The sequence below is a fragment of the Typopeltis vanoorti genome, chromosome 22 (genome assembly GCF_054136105.1).
Source record: "Typopeltis vanoorti isolate ZY-2024b chromosome 22, IOZ_Tvanoo_1.0, whole genome shotgun sequence".
NCBI classification, from domain to species: domain Eukaryota; kingdom Metazoa; phylum Arthropoda; class Arachnida; order Uropygi; family Thelyphonidae; genus Typopeltis; species Typopeltis vanoorti.
The window spans coordinates 83,439,666-83,457,617 of record NC_143570.1 but is presented as its reverse complement, the minus strand read 5'-3'; the positions used below and the strand labels follow the sequence as shown (position 1 = coordinate 83,457,617).

The window sequence follows — 17,952 nt, the reverse complement described above, 5'->3', positions numbered from 1 at the left end:
AGAATCGAACTTGAGCTTTTTCTAATCGAAGGGTGCGACGTACTGTTGTTCTTCCAATTTCACTACGGAGGTGCTATAATCTCTAAGTTTGTATCCTCTGTCATTAGTTTCACCAAAACAAATCACCACAGTGGGGGAGAAAATTCTTTCCAGTATCTGTGCCGATTGTTGCATTCCAGTCTCCTTTGACAGTGAGATAGTCTTTATTTGGAATTTGTTTTATCACTGAGCTAATTTCTCCTTTGAAGTCTTTAATACACTCTTCATCATATAATGATATAGGTGCATGGACCTGTATTATTGATACATTGATTGGGTTTCCTTTCAGTCTGAACAATTCTGCTATTTATAGGTGTTTAAAATTCTTTTGACAGTTTACCTTTAGATGGAATTTGAACCCAGGTCTTTTCATTCAAAGGGCTTGGAAAGACCTGGGTTCAAGTATTGAAAGACTGTAGCTCAAGTATTATCTAGTCAATACTTGCGCTACAGAGCTCTAAAAGATACAAATGAATGAGACTGGCTAGCTCCCTTGTATTAAGTACTGATAAAGATACTTTGTATCCAGGTGGAATTTGAACCCAGGTCTTTCCATGTAAAGGACTTTATCTATTCTATACACACATACAGTAGTGTTGTGTAATATCCCATGAGCTATAGACTGCTTGCATGTGTGGAACTAATATATCATCATCGTCCTCATGACAGGTTACTGAGCCTGTCACATCCATGACAGGCTCAGTGGCCTGTCATGGCCAAGTAGGTTCTTAGAAATGTGATACTGCTTAGGAATAACTGTCTTCATATTTGCATTATGTGCAATGGCTGTAAATTTCATGTCTTCTTCTGGCCGGCTTATTTTACGGGGGGGGGAGGAGAATCCTGCTACTTTTGTATGAGACTAACTAACTCCCTTGTATTAACAAGTTCTGAGAAAGATACTTCATCATCAGATGGAATTTGAACCCAGGTCTTTCCATGCAAAGGTATACTTTGTCTAGTGTATACTTTAAATTTATACTTGATGTATACACTAGACAAAGATAGAAAAGAATTCTTAATAACACTGTCAAAAAAAAAAAAGAAAAAAAGCTTCACATCCTTAAATACCAACATAAATTATGTACTTCATCACTAACAGACATCGAGACCAGTTCACCTTGCCTGTCCAAATTACACTCTGCTTGATTACTTTCATCATAAAGGTGGTGGTGGCACCTGTGCCTTTCTGAAATCCAGTATTGTTTTTACGGAGAATCTTAAATTTAGAATCCTCTCTTTCATTTCCTCTTAATGTTTCCTTGCCTCCTCCAATAATATTCGTATGCTGTATTTACTGCTTTAACACGTTCGCTGCCACGCTACTTTGGCATGGTCTGTTCCCCTACGCCGAGCTGTTTTACTTCTTCAAGGTCAGTACGATAATCTCGTTACCGGAGGTAAACGACCTACGAGTATACTCGTAGTTGGCTTGTACAGAGCATATACGGTCTATGAGAATACACAGTTTTGAAGCTAGCCCCACAAGCCAAGCATTTTCACTTCTTCAAGGTCACTACAATAATCTCGTTCCAGGCGGTAAGCGTCCTACGAGTATACTCGTAGCTGGCTTGTGAAGCAGGATTACCCACTACGAGTATACTCGTAGTTGGCAGCGAACGTGTTAAATTCTGAAAACCACCTTCACCACTTCAATTTCATATCATTGAAAATTAATATTCTTCAGTCTAATTATAAATAGTGAAGTTATATTCCTGAATGATTTTAATATTCTCTGTTCCAGTTGGCTTCCATTTTCCATGATGTCAAAGTATTTGCTGTAACTCTTGCTCTATTGCCCTGTTGTACATCTACCAGCCTAGATATCTGATAATCCTTGCTCCTCTTCCACTTGATCTATTCTTAACCAGCAATCCTTCCAGATATATGTCACCTCTTTCCAATCACTCGCAGTGTCACATCTTGTGGTACCAAGCGGGTCAACCTCACTGAAATTCTGTTCTTCCTTTTTGTGGTCATACTACTGCTTACACTTCCAATCCAAACTGCTCTGAGTGAGTTGCAGAAATAATTGTTAGTGGCATGGAGGCCTTCACACTCTCAATATTCCCACCCACTTTCCAAGCACGGTATGGTTTTACAACAGGTGTACCAAGGCAGCTTTAAAAAAAAAAAAAAAAAAAAAAAAAAGCATAATTCAAATGGCTTATGATAGCAAAACATCCATCAGGAAATATCTTTGACTTTGAATTGGTTAGCAGAAAACTTGCCTCTCGTCCAAATGACAGTAATGCTTTCTGCTTTGGTCCTTTGCAAAGCCCAGATGGATTTCATCTGTTTGGCACCATTACAGCATGTCAAGATAAGACTGACATTCTGATATTATCTTCACTCCTCTGACACTGCTACATAGATAACCAGTCAAATCACATCCTCCTATACCAGTAATAATGCACTATATGTCTCCTGTGGTCTTTTGTCATAAAAAGATCAGAAGAATCTTAAATAACCTAGAAAACCAAAAAGTCTTCTGTTCCTGATATCTCCTTCAGTTATACTCAAAAGTTATGTTCCAGAACACCTTTCCTATGTCATTTCTAGTGTTTTATTCTCAACAGGCACTGATCTCAGTATGTGGAAGTAAGGATAGAGAGAGAAAATCTGCCATTGCTTCTTACCTGTCACCACCTCATTCCGTTCCAGAATAATATGTCATTAATCAACTTCTCTCTTACCTAGATGTCATCTTATAGTTAATCAGTGATCACCAGTATGAATTTTTCACTCTAAATCCACAACTGACATCTTAACTTTTATCACCCACTATTGGATGCATGCCATGCAAAACGTTTGGAGAAACTTGTGCCCTTGCTCCTGACATTTCCAGAGAATTTGATTATGCTTGGCATTGAAGCTTGCTCAGTAAATTACAATCCTTCAGTCTACCTTCTATCCTTTGTAATTAGGTTGCCAGCTTTCTTCTCTCAGGCAAATCTGATTGTCATGGTGGGCAACTTCCTTTATTTGAGCTTCTTTACTGATGCAGGAGTTCATCAGAGCTCTTTTTTATCACTTATCCTTTATTTCCTATACATAATAAATATTCTCAATCATCAATAATCCTATTTACAGCTCTTCTGAAGACAATACACTCCATTTGCCCTACCATTTGACCAGTGCTTTCCAAACTTTTCATGTTGGTGACACACTTTTTCGACAAACACAGTCTGATGTGCCTCTCATGGGTCACATGGTCAGTATTAATGCAGACCATTCAACAGTTGATTCTTGCGTAGTTTCCTCTATAGTCGATACATTTTGTTCATCACAAACGTCATCTTCAGCTTTTCTTTTATTAATTAGAAACATCCATTTTACGGGTAATTCAACACCAATTTGATAAATAAAATTGTGCGATTTATTGTAAAGCTTTAACAGTAACTAAACATAAAATACAAGCACCAGCTCTTCGTTTATTCATGTTGCAGTTAGAATAAACATCAATAATAACATTTGTATGAATAAGTGGTGCATTTTATTTTTATTGGTCGAACGATAATAAGAACCGAGCGACTACTACGTGATTAAACCACAGGGATGAATTCGGCTGCATTTATTCTCCATTATTTATCGAAATATATTGATATGAAATATTCTTAAAGGTTAAAAATAATTAAAAGATAGTTTGTATATATAATTTTGACGGCGCTAACTAAAAGTTGTACTGGTACTTTGCGAAATGAATTCTGCTGTGGAAATTTTCATCAGTTATTCTGTTTAACGCTTTATGTTCGTGCGACACACCTTCACACTGCAGCCGACACACAGTTTGGGAAGCTCTGCTTTAGACAAACAGTGCTGTGCACCATTCCAAGCTTCAAAATCACTTGCAAGTGCCTTAAACATTGATAAGTGGGCTAACATCCAATTTGTTGGATGTTTGCCCACTTATCCTTACCCTTAGTAATAGACAAATATCCATCATTGCTCCATGTCCTACTGGCTCTCTTAAAACACAAGCATTAGCTGCCTCTGTTCTCTTCAGCATTCTTCTTTACAAAATGTGTCCCATCAGTTGCAACCCACCCCCTCAGCTTTTCAAAAAAAGACATATGCCAATAGATTTTTTCTTTCCCAGTCCTTACTTACACCTGTCATATGGCAGTAATGTGCTATAGATTCTTCTGCTTCTCTTGTGTGATTAATATAAAAATATATAAGATTGGAGAATGCAATTTAAATTTACCCATATGACTTTTGACATTTCTATATTGTTTGCACATGGTCTATTATATGTTACAATGGTATAGTAGTTAATGTATATGTGCATATCCCAGATAATTTTTGATATTTAAATCCATTATTTTCAACATTTGATATGTACTATACAAGGCAAAAAAGTTTAAATTACAAATAAAAATTCAATAACTGAATGTATACATATTAAATCTATGATGAATTCCTGGACTGTACATTAATGGATTTCTTTTATTTTGCAGTTCAAGAAGCAGAAGGTAAGTTTCTATGCTATCTAAAATACAGGATTAAAAATTTCTTTGTCACTTTTTTGATTAAATTATATTTATTTGGTTCTGATTATATTTTCTTTGACATTGTTTTTTTATAAAGCATAGTATTCTTAAGGATCCCATGTTTAATTTGCATGAAGACATGCTGGTTGACACACATGCACACATAAGGTGTTTCAAATTAAAGTACTACCCATATTCAGAGCAATCTGCAGAGAGAATCAGTAGATGAAATATCCTCAAACTTGGCGGATACCCTAACCAGATCATGGGGAAGAAATGTTGAAAAAAAAAAAAAAAAAAAAAAAAAAGGAAAAAAAATGAAATAGAGCTATGAGTGAGAAAGAATTGTATTAATATGAAACAGACTGTATGTGATCATGAAATGATTCAGAGTTAGTGACAAATGTAGTTATTCGATGTTTATTTCATCAACATTGAATTTCATAAAATAATGTGATATGAAAAAACATATCATATAGAGCTGACATGCTGCAAGTAGCTGTCAAGGAGATCTGCATGATCAATGGAGGTAGCATTCAATGTGTTGGCCTTTGTGCCAGACTGATAGCTGATACTGCCATACAGCATTGTTTACAGCTGAATGTGACTGATCGCTCGAAAGGTTTTGTAGATGATGTGCGATTTTAGATTTCAAATCTACCAAGTTAAGAACTTTGCCCCTATATGCCATGCTTTTGTGGTAATCCCAAGGCACAAATGTTATAGGAATTAAGGTCTGGTGAAACACTGTTGCCATTTCATAAAAAATGAGCAACTCATTACTCTATCCTGTGTGAAATGTTGATGCAACAATTGTTGAACTTCATGTTCTGTGGGGGAGGTGCTCCAAATAGCTGGCCTTGTTGGACAGGTAGTTAGCATACCTGCTCTCCAACCAGCAGGCTGTAGGTTCAAATCTTACTATGGGCATGGATGTTTGTGATTGTCTTTTAAGCAGATGAATTTCATTGCCTGGTGGGAGACAGCTGCCATGCTTATTAGAGGCCTGAAGTGGCCTCCAATAAGTATGCACAATGCAGTTGATATTTCCAATGTTTCTGCCTATTTTCATTGTCTTTGCCTTTTTAATGCTGACCTTCATACCATATCTATTACAACAGTTATTCAATTTAGTCAGGGAATCTTGCAGATTTATAGCGGATTTATTTAGAAGTATAACATCATCTGCATAAAGCAAAGAGCTCAGATTAACACCTCCAATTTTGATATCATGTTTAATACCACTTTCCTTCATAATGTTATCCATATAGATAATGACTAACAGAGGGGATAATGTACATACTTGTCTCACACCAGATTTAACATTAAACCATTTTCCTGTACTTCCTTCAGTTCTAACTGCTGACTTACAACTCAAATAAAGACTAAGTATTGCTTGATATAATGTCTCATTGACACTATATAACTGTAGCGTATTGAATAGCTTCTCTCTTGGCACCTTGTCATATACCTTTTCCAGATCGACAAAACTTAAATACAGATCTTTGTTATATTCCCATGATTTCTTGATTATTTGTCATAAAGTGAAGATCTGATCCTGACAGCCTCTATTTGGCGTGAATCCAGCTTGTTCTTCACCAAACTTTTCTTCCACAGTTCTTCTCAACTTTCTTAAAAATTCTGTTTCCCTAAAAATTATATTAAAAGACCATATTTTAGATAGTTAAAACATAATCATTGGTTTCGATATTACTTCACTATTACCACAGTACCATTAATTGAGACCCTGGATTTGTTAGTCATATTCTCACACCAAACTTATTTGAATTATTCAAATTTACAGTACATACTGGTATAGTCCGATCACAGAAGTGAGAGTTATCTTTGGCAAACTGCCAAAAAGAGGCAATTCATGTTGAAGGGGAGAAAGAAATAAGGATGTAAGAATTGCTTGCCAACACACAAAATCACGTGCTTTATACGTAAAATTTTCCAATTGTTATACAAGCAAAATAGTTACCACTTTAAAAACTACCATGATCATAAAAGAGAAGTTAATTTTCTGATGTGTAATAATAAACACTCATCCCACAATACGGATTGATTACCCTTTTGTTGGAATGGATTCTCCTTCTTTTGACATGCGCAGAAGTGTCGAAGGGTCTCATATCTGTGGGCGTACTATAGGTTTGTATGGAAAGGGAAGATATACAAACAACTAGATGAGACAGCTATAAGCTCATCCTGCTTTGTCAAATTTTCACATATAACACTTAGAAAACCAAGCAGCCAATCTCAAACCAAGCGGTTTAGTTGCATTATATTAAGTGGTTGCTATTTGGCCACATGGTCCAGACACATTAGATATATTTTTAGTGCATTTAAATAGCCAACACCCTAAAATACACTAACAATACAACAGGAAGCTAATGACTGTTTGTCCTTCTTAGATCCACTAGTCACATACCTTTCTAATGGTTCATTATTTTTTGTTCTGTTCAGAGAAAACCTACACATACAGGAGATAATTTCACCAGCAATCACACCATCATCATTATCTGAGACCTAAAGGGAGCCAAGAACTCATCGAGGGAGGCTGTAAATTACCCAACCCAGCTATCATACCTTCATTTACACTAGATGCACTCACTACCCCCTAAGGGCAAATTATTCCACTCACTCACTGCTCTCTGGGAGAAAAATCTATCTCTTAACCCTTTCTTGACTGAGAACAACCTTAACTTCCATGGATGCCCCCCCCCCCCCCGTGTTCTCTCCCTGCCTTCCATATAACAAAAAATTTCATTATTTGAAATGCTATAACATCCATTCAAAAGTTTATAGACCTCTGTCATATCACCCCTCTTTCTCCTGTTAACCAGAGTCTGTAATTGATATACTCTCAATCTGTCCTCATAATCTAAATCCCATAATCCAGACATAATCTTTGTAACTCTTCTTTGTACACTTTCCACTGCTTCTTTTATCCCCTTGGAACCCGGGAGACCAAATCTGCGCACAGTAATCCAAGTGCGGTCTTATCAAAGCCTTATAAAGAGGCAAAATTACTATCCTTACATGTCAAGGTTCACGTCAACATAACAATTATCCTCTGAGTTGTATTTGCAACTTTTGCTATGTGACCTTTGAACTTTAAATTCTTATCCACCAATATATACCAAGATCTCTTGCCTCTTCAGTTTCTTGTAGCATAACCCTGCTAATATAATATGCCGCTGGAACTCTAATCACGCCAAAGTGCATAACTTTAAACTGACAGCCATTTTCGTTTGCCCAGATTTCCAGTCTATTCAAATCATTTTGTAATTGCTGAATATCAGTAGCATCCCTGATTGCCCTGCCTATCTTTGCATCATCAGCAAACAGTTGCAAATCTGATGATAGACCCTGCTTGATGTCATTAATGTATAGGTTGAACAATAATGGCCCAAGGACTGAACCCTGAGGTACACCACTGGTTACCTTAAATCTGGCAGATTCACACCCACTGTATACCACTTTTTGATATCTGTCTGTCAACCATCCTCTGATCCAAGTCAATAGATTATGTTCCAATCCCGTATTCTCTAGTTTACACAACAGCCTATCGTTTGTTATCCTATCAAATGCCTTATAAAAATCCAACATTATCATAGTGTATCCATTCTCTTTATCCATCTTGGTCATAACATTGTTTTAAAATATGAGCAAATTGCTAAAATATGACCATTCTTTAGTAAACCCATGATGTTCACTGCAGAGTATAGAATGCTTGTCAACCCATTTCTGTATGCGAGTTTTTACCAACTTCTCTAAAATCTTCACTATCACACCAGAGATACTAATAGGTCGGTAGTTAGACACATCACTTTTTGCACTACCCTTGTGCAATGGAACTATCATACATTCCTTCCAATCCTGTGGTATCATTTCTGAGCTGAGACTAGTTATACAAATGTGTGAAAGGCCTAGCGAATTCAGTTGAACATTCCTTTAACAAACGGGCAGATATTCCATCTGTCCCTATTGATAAATTCTTATCCAGGTTATGCAAGAGCTCTTCAACCTCATTTTCATGAACCTCTAACTCTTCAGCAAACGTAGCAGTAGCACCATGCACCTGGTTGATATATCTTAGCAAAGTGAGCACTCATTAACTGACCAATCTCCTTAGTTTCTGACACTCGTGTACGATCTGCATTTCAATAAAGTTATTCTTCCACATTCATTCTTTCTTTTGCTTGTGGCATAACAATAAAATTCTTTTGGTTTGCCTTTAGCTTGCATGGCCAATTTCTTTTCATACTCGGTTTTAGCTTTTATCGCAATACTCGTTACTTTTCTGACCTGAGTTTTATATATTTCATAACTCCTCTCACTCTTATTCTCACGATATTCTTTCCTCATCTTCTTCTTCTTGTGGATCTCTAGCTTAATAAGGCTGCACATCCATTTTACTCCCAATCTATTTATTCTTTGAAAACTAGGGATACATTCAGATACTGCCTCATTCAAGCACTTTTTCAAAGTTTCCCATGCATTTCTGACATTTTTTCATTTAGTAACTGATACCATGGGACCAAAGATAGTATTCTTCTAAGTTGATCATAATTTCCAGCTTTGTAATTCAGCATGTAGCCCGATTTAATTGAAGCTTCAATACAAGTAGATACTTCCCAAGAAAGAACAGCATGATCACCGTCATCAATTGGTGGTAAAATAGCAATATTCTTGATAGAGATCCCTTCTGACTCTATGAGCAAATCCAACACTCTTTGACCTTGAATTCCTTCTTTCACATGCTGCTTGAGAAAGTTATCTTGCAACAATTCAATAAATTCCTGTTCTTTCTGATCATGAGATCTCTTTTCTACCCAATCAATGTTTGGAAAATTAAAGTTACCCATAACGATCATTCACTTGGTACCCATAAGGCTAAATTGGCGATGCATTTCTTCGTCCCCTACAACTGAGCTGCAAGATCTGTTGCAACACCCCACAATTTTATTCTGTTAACCTCCACTTCACACCAAATAGACTCAAACTCATCGCTACATGGGACATTGTTACCATCATTGTTTTCTTGTATTTCTATCCTAACTGGACTTCATATAATAAGTCATCTGATATCATTAGTAGCACTCCTCCTCTCCTATCTCTTCTATCATTCCTAAAAATAGTATATCTGTTACACTTAATACCACTTACCATATCTGATAGCCAGGTTTCACTAATGACAACAATCTTAGGCCACATCATATTCAATAAAGCAATAAACTCAACACCTTTGTTTCTAATGCTCCTGGAATTTGTGTATAGACAGAATAAATTACGACCTAGCCTATTCTTATAATTAGATATACAATGTATTTGGTCTTGTTCTAGAATTTTCTCTTTTCCCTCCCAAGACATACTTAAAAGGTCCAAACCCAAAGCATATTTTTCCAATCCTTCGCCACATACATAACCATGTTCAAAGGCATTTATATCTTTATCACGTTTGTATACCAGAGCTGAACTTTCACACACATTTTTCCCATTCCTCACTTGATGATCTAGTTTCCCTGACTCTCTGCATTAAGTCTCATACCAAGGAGTAATTTCTCCAGGCTTCTGATGCCTGGAGAAATTAGTTCTTCAGTCCAATTGGGTATCTTTTTAATTAGATCATTGGTGGGTTTTCTGTCTAAAGGTGTATAGGTATTAGTATCTTCAAGAAGAGTTTTCATTTTTTGTTTTTTTCCTCTGAGTTTAAACTACCATTGTTATTTATCGTAATAAACGTGGTCCAATTACCGGAATCTTTCTTATGAACTGATAAACCACAGAAACCTTCGCATACAAGTTAGATATTATTTTTGTATTATTCTTGTGTTGTGATTACTACAATTAAATTAATTGAACTGCCAACACATAAGCTTTCTACTGATTTAAAATATGGGATGGTATAATAAGATAACTATATCAGAAAAGAATGTTAGATAATCTGATGGAAAATCTTGAAAGGCATTGTGCATGAAACATGCTTTTTCAAAACTAATCATAGATAGGTAAAGAACTGGTGAAAGAAAACAAAACCACATTTTACACATATCATTATCAAATTTCCTGATATATATACCCTCAAGGAGTGTTTAGGATTTGATAGTACTACATGAAAAATTTATATCATTACTAACTTCCTATCTTCGATTTTCCTCCAAATCAGTCTGTTACCTGTCAAGACTACAACATTATCAGATCTTATATTTCTATCTTCTAAGGCATTGTTTACTGTATCAATCCACATAAATTCAAAGAGATGATTCAAATAAAAATAAATTCAAAGAGATTCTGATCTCTTTGAATTTATTTTATCCTCTGGGTCTTTTTCCTGCCACATTTGTTTTGCTAATCTTTCCTCTCCCATTCTGTTTAAGTGACCATACCACCTGAGATTAGCTCTGCTAACACATTCCTGGATGCTGACAATGTCAAGTTCTTTACTAATATCCTCGTTTTTATTATGATATTGCCATTACTGCCATCTGTTCATGCCTCTAATCTTTCTCAGGACTCTCATATCTGCCGTCTCTAGTCTTTGGTCAAGTGTTTTACTTTTGACCCAGCTCTCAGATCCATAAGTTAAAATTGGTTTGAACACTCTTGTATACAGCTAATTTAGTGTTTTGGCTAATTTTTCTGTTATTCCATGTGAATTTAATCAGTTGACTTCCCACCATACCAGCTTTGCTGATTCTGTTTTTTATTTCTATATTTAATTTACCATCTTCACCAAAAAACCTGCCTAAGTAGTTGAAAGATTTCGCTTGTTCTATAAGTTCTCCATTCACAATGCAGTTGATATTTTCAATGCGTCTGCCTATTTTCATTGTCTCTGTCTTGTTATTGCTGATTTTCATACCATATTACAACAGTTATTCAATATAGTCAAGGAATCTTGCAGACTTGTTTCGGATTTATTTAGAAGTATAACATCATCCACATAAAGTGAAGAGCTGAGATTAACATCTCCAATTTTAATGTGATTCATATAGATAATGAATAACAGGGAATTATGTACTTCCTTGTCTGACACCAGATTTAACATTAAACCATCTTCCTGTACTTCAATTCTAACTGCTGACTTACAACTAAAATAAAGACTAAGTATTGCTTGATTATAATGCCCCATTGACACCATATAACTGCAGCTTTTTGAATAGCTTTTCTCTTGGCACCTTGTCATATGCCTTTTCCAAATCTACAAAACTTAAATACAGATCTTTGTTATATTCCCATGATTTCTCAACTATCTGTTCTAAAGTGAAAATCTGATCTTGACAGCCTCTATTTGACCTGAATCCAGCTTGTTCTTCACCAAGCTTCTCTTCTACAATCCTTCTCAACCATGTCTCAAGTATACTTGCATATATCTTACCAGGAACACTCAGTAGAGAAATATCTCTGTAATTCTCACATTTAGTTTTATTTCCCTTTTTATATATGGCTACTATGAGAGCTCTACTTCAATCATCTTGAATTCGTCCCTCTGTCCAGGCCTTCTGAACTGTGCAATGCAGCCACTGTAAGACTTTTATACCTCCATACTTGGGCATTTCTGGTCGAATATCATCTACTCCTGCTGCCTTTCCACATTTCAGGCTTTTGATGGTTCTACTTCAAGCATGGATATGTATTCCTGAGTGTATGCCTGTTGAGTGTTTTTTACCACTGTGCTACCACTGCTTGTTTCATTTAGTAATTTTTTCAAAGTAATTACTCCATACTTCAAGAATATCTTTTTCTCCTGTTTTCATATCACCTTTATCATCTCTAATTTCTTTTACAGCATTCTTTTCTCCATTTCTGAGCTTCTTCAACAACCTCCAGAATATTTTGCCATTTTCTTGGTATTTATTTTCTATGTTCTTACCAAAAGTCTTCCCATGACTTTTGTTTAAGCTAGTTTTACACAGTGTTTAACTTTCTTACATTTGTCTCTGTATTCTCTAAGAGCACAAGCTGACTTATTTGCCAGGAACTTTTGATATGCTTTCTTGTTTTATTTCATTGCCTCTTTAACTTCCTGTGTCCACCATGGAGTTCTGATTTTTCTATCCTTACAGACAATTTCACCACATGCCTCTCTGGCTGAATCAATCAGGGTTTTCTTCAAGGCTTGCCACTGAATCTCCAAGGTTTGGTTTCTGTTCTCAAACTCTTTCATTTTTCTATAAGACAAATATATCTCATTGTATTAAGAATATAAAACTATATGAAATCAAGTAAATAGTGTCGTAAAAAAAAATTGAAAAGGAATGCCGGAATAAATACTCCAAAGAATCAGAACATGAGTTTTATGGTGTTCCAAGAATAATCTGAAGAATAATACAAATTCAACTATAAAACTAACAAATATTGGATTGAATAAATGGTAAGATTTTCAAAAATCTGTACAGAAAAGTATAATGATAATATAATCAAAGATAGTTATGTTTATGAAGATATAATTTTTGAAATGGAATAGAAAGATATTGAACAAACTCTTAATGAATAAAAAACAAGAAATCAGTGGAATAGATAATATACTTAAATTCAAAAATGTCAAAAAAATCTTCCATATTTCACTTAACATCTGTGGCATCAACAGTATTTATATAATGTGCTTCATCACCTTCAGACTAAACCTGATGTTCTGTTTCTGACTGAGCCCCAAATTTCTGTTACGTCAACACAGCCCATCTTAACTGCCTAAATTACACCCTATATAATTCCTTCTGTCACAAGGGAGGCATTTGTGTGATATGATATTGTTTGCCAAAGACTAATCTAGAATTCACTGTTTTGAACTCCTGGGGCGAAGATTTCTTTACCACATCATGTTTCATTCATCTGCTATATCTACCAATTTTGAAGATCATTCTGATCTCTTTGATTTCCTATCTTCGAAGGCTGACTTTATTCAATTCAAATTTTCAAATGTCCTCAATTGTGATTGGCTTCCTTTTCCAAATTTTGCTGACCAAGCTGGAAGAGAGGCAGAGATTTCTGCTCATAAGCAATGACCTAAAACAGATTTTCATCTCCTTACCAAAATTCCCAATAATTCTGTTCACTCACTCAACACTGGAACTCTTCTTAACCAGCTCTCCTTCCAGGTACTTAATCTCATCTTCCAGATGAGATTAAGTTTCATCTCTGGTTGAACATCCTTCCTTCAACCATTCACAACCTTGTGTACTAGGGCATTACAATAATGTGATGTAGGAGTACTTATGTAACTTTACTCCTTTTTGTGGTCAAACTATATAGCTTTTCTTTACATTCGGATACTTGTGATCTTGTTACATAAATAACCTATATTGGAATTGAAGCTTTTGTTCCTCATTTTGTTCATAATGGTTAAGATATTGGGTGGGCATTGAGACTGAAACATCAGCATCACAAAAGGATTAAGTCTAACTTCAACAAGGATGAATGTAAAAAATTCACCTTGTGTGCCACACCTTTTGATCCTTTGCCAAAGCTGTTTGTCCATCAGTACTACCTTCTCTTTCTTGCTGTAATGGTGACATTGTGTCATTACCTAAAGACAAGGTTGACATCCTGGCTTCATTCTTCTCTTCTAACTCGTGGCAAATTACATACTTCGTTATCTAGAACATACCATACCTCATGTAAACCTTCTGCCAGGAAGACAATCTTCTGATGTCTGTGTGCTAATGAAAAACTTATCACAGAAGTAGCTGGTCCTGATGGCATCCCACTTATTGTGCTGATCATCATCAATTTCTTAACATGCACCCTCATCTCATGTTTCATAATTCTCCTGCAATGGTGACTTTGGCTCCAGTTTGGAACCAAAGTCACCATATGACTCGTGGACACACTGGTTTACATAACAGTGAGAACCATCTCTGGTACCTTAAGATCTCTTCCTCTCCCATGGTTGCCTGTTCTTTCCCATATCACTCCTCTATGCGTCAGAAGAGAAGCTACCATTAAAGAAATAAAATATAGAAATAATGTGAAACCTTCCTATACATCAAGATATCTCTTTCCCCTCCAGTACTGTCTTACCTCCAGATCTACATCTGGCTTGTGGAAATATGAGATGATGCTTCCCAGGACTGGTGGAGAACATTCTTGGATGAACTACAAGTATCTGATCACAGATTCAACTATCAAACCTCAGAGATTGTCTACCTCGACGCTTGTGGAACCAGTTAAACAGATTTAGGACTGGACTTCTGCCAGGTCTAATCCCAACCTTTGTAATGAGTAAGATGCTTTAATTTTGAAGAAATCCTAGAGAGGATAATCTTTTCAAAAAAGTTCATAAGAAGTACAGAGCAATAATATATATATATAGGGCAGTAGTTGTTAGGATGATCAGTTGACTTAGTGGGTTTTGGCAGCGATGTTATCTTTGATTTATTCCGAAGTTTGGGAGCCATTTATCATTTATTATTCAGGAGAAGAAATTAGATAGCTAGGATTTTGCTCTTAGGCCAAGATGGAAGGATGCCAGGAGCTTTACCTATTTCAGTTAATTTGAGGGGTGCATCAATTTCATCTACAGTTACTGGATTGTAGGTTGCTGTAGATGTAGGACATAAGAAAACTTCTTTTGTAAAGACAGTAGATTCCTTTTTTTGGTATCTGGGAATTTTGGGTTAAGATTTTTGCAGTAGTGTTAGGGTTTACTTTTTCTTTAGTTCTGTTTGGAGTTTTGGTGCCTCCCAGTCGACAGAGCAGCGACCAAGCACTTTTGACCTGATCTGATAAGTCAAGGTTGTTCATTTCTTTATGCCAGTGAGATCTTCTACCATTATCTAAGGACTTCAAGAGGGCAGAAGCAGTGTCTGGATGGTTCTATTGTTCATACTCTGCTAGAAGAATGCTACTTTCAGTTGACCATTATGTGTGTATATCTTTCTGAATCCTCTTGGGATGTTTATCTTGCCAGCTCCTATGGGAAGTTTAGTGTATCTTTTGTGGTTATCAAATGTAGGTGGATTCATGTTGAAGCTGTTTTCAATGAATTTGGCAAATTTTGGAAATTTTCTGGGTTGAAATCCCCAGTCTGCTTTCCTGAGATTCCATCAGATTGGAAAGCTGTTTATTCTGGGGATTATAAGTCCTCCAGTAATTAGGCAGGGTGTGTGTTGGCTGTGTGTTAAAGGAGGCAGTACTTGAAGTAAGAGGAATTCTTTCCATATCAGTGGTGGTGAACCAGAGGTCAGGGGGTGTTTCTAACCCCCATCTTCCAGATTTGAAAGTTCTGGGTTGCTTGCTTTCATAGAGGAGGTGGTTCTATCTATATCCCTTGTTAACTATTTGTTAACAAGAGACTATTTGTCTGTAAGTTAAAAGCTTGGGTTGTTGTCATTATTGCATCTCCATAATGTATTGGGTGAGTTGAAATCCCCAAGGAAGATACCCGGATGGGCTGGCTGAAGAAATTCAGGGCTTGGCCAGTCAAGTCTTATATACATTATAGACTGAAAAACTGTGCAGCTGGTTACCAATGAAAAAGTGATTTTGTAAATGGTCCAGAGATTCATCAATTCCTTCTAGATTTGCTTTTGCATAAATCACCATCTTTTCTCAGGTTTATCAGTGCAAAGTGTTGAGTTTCATCGCAGAGTGTTGAGTTTCTTGTTGAGGAAAACTGTCTGCTTTGTACCTGTTATGGATATTATTTAGAACCTCTGTTTTTTGATTTCATAAATCCCTCAACGTGATATTCAGGCAATTCCTGATATTCTTGTTTGGCTGTTTTTTGTTCATTTTTGAGGTGAGTGAAATATTTGAAAACTGTAGTGGACTTTTCAAACATAGCCTTCTGCCTAAGTTATGGATGTGAGCCTTGTTGACCCAGGTGTTCGGGCTGATATGTCTATTGTTTGCTCATTTCTTCTGATGTCCATGATACCATTGTTGGCATTTGGACCCTGAGGTGAGGTATTAGAAGTTGCTACTTCCTAGATGGAGGCTAGTGCAGACTACCATCAGTCCCTGAAAGAGAGGCCATTCATAATATGGGGCAGACATCTATGCCGTGCTGCACCTCACATGGTGGACAGTCACTGTGGTTGATCTTTGGGTACCTCCTCAGGGGCATGCTTATTTAATGGTGGCATAAGACACCACATCACACTGTCATCTTAGGGTTTTTTTTTTGGCATTTTGGTTTGAGAGGCCTTGCCTTTGGCTGCTCCACCACCCCTGATGGCAGTGTTGCTGTTGGTATGGGACTGCTTATTCGTCAGGTTACACTGCTTATCTTGCAGCTGCCTTCCATATCTGAGAGTGATCCATTCTCCACTATCTGTCACCTGTTGACTGATCCGGTTGCAGTCAGCTCTGTGACTGGAAAAGATTACTAAATACATTCAATAATGTAGCAGAAAAGAAAAATGTGAAATCAACAGAAAAATAATCAAACAGATTAGTAAAATAAGATATTTAAGAATAGAATTAAACATCTATTGCTTCACAAAATGTCAAGTACAAGAACAAGCAGTAAAAGTTAGCAACCTCATCTGTAATAATAAGAACATAAGTAAAGAAAGAAAAAAAGAATCTACAATGGAGTAGTAGTCAGATCAGTATTTTTTTTTTATATGGTGGTGGTCTGCGCCATTGTTAAATTTTATGGGTGGTTGTCATCTGTGTGTCATTGTTAAATTCTTCTTCCTTATTCTTATTGTCTTAATATCAGCTGCGACTTTGTTAACTTTATATTTGCTAGGCTCCTAGCACCTTATGTCTCAGCTAACTCTATGCTCCTTTACACTCAGCCTATCTACGATATGCAGGTTACCAATTCTTGCACTAATCAATTAGAAAAAATTATTTTTCTTAACGACTGCACCATTCTGATTGAACTAGTGTAGTTTGAGAATTAAGGTATGGAATACAGGCAAGATCTTAGTTAATACACATATTCTCCTATAGCAAGTTGTGGCAATTCTTAATAAATAGAGCACACAGGTTCGCTAGTTCTTAGAGATAGTGCATTGGCAATTGATCAGGCAAGGTAGTTAAAGAAACAAAACATTTTATTTATACCTAGAAATAATGTACAATATATACATCAAAGAGGAAATGATACCTGTCTCTCAGCCTATCTAAATACAATAGGGGCAACACACAACTGACTGTATTACATGCAACTTACTTAACCCTATCACAATGTTAACTAATCTAAATTAAGTATGTAGCTAAGATGAAAAGCCCAAACGGCTATTTATCCCCTTTTTATCCCCTTAACTTATAAGTATGTAGCTATTCCCTAGGTTATATATTAGCTTATTTTCTTCCATTATATGTATGTACAAATTTACAATCAATCTACCCCTTTGTAGCCATAACTCATTACTTAACATTTTACTAACAAATTCCTGTAAACACTCTCATTACATACAATAATTCCAGTTTCACCTTTACAAAGCATTATCAAAATTAGTGC

General features: G+C 36.2%; 1 protein-coding gene across 1 annotated transcript in view; it reads left to right on the top strand.

Moving 5' to 3' along the window:
* The window catches only part of LOC150094525 (transformer-2 protein homolog beta-like), a 154,089-nt gene that overhangs the window by 59,375 nt on the left and 76,762 nt on the right, over positions 1 to 17,952 (top strand). The window contains exon 4 of the mRNA XM_090412234.1: positions 4,500 to 4,514. Coding sequence (XP_090268360.1) covers positions 4,500 to 4,514 — 15 coding nt within the window. The remainder of the gene's footprint in view (positions 1 to 4,499; positions 4,515 to 17,952) is intronic.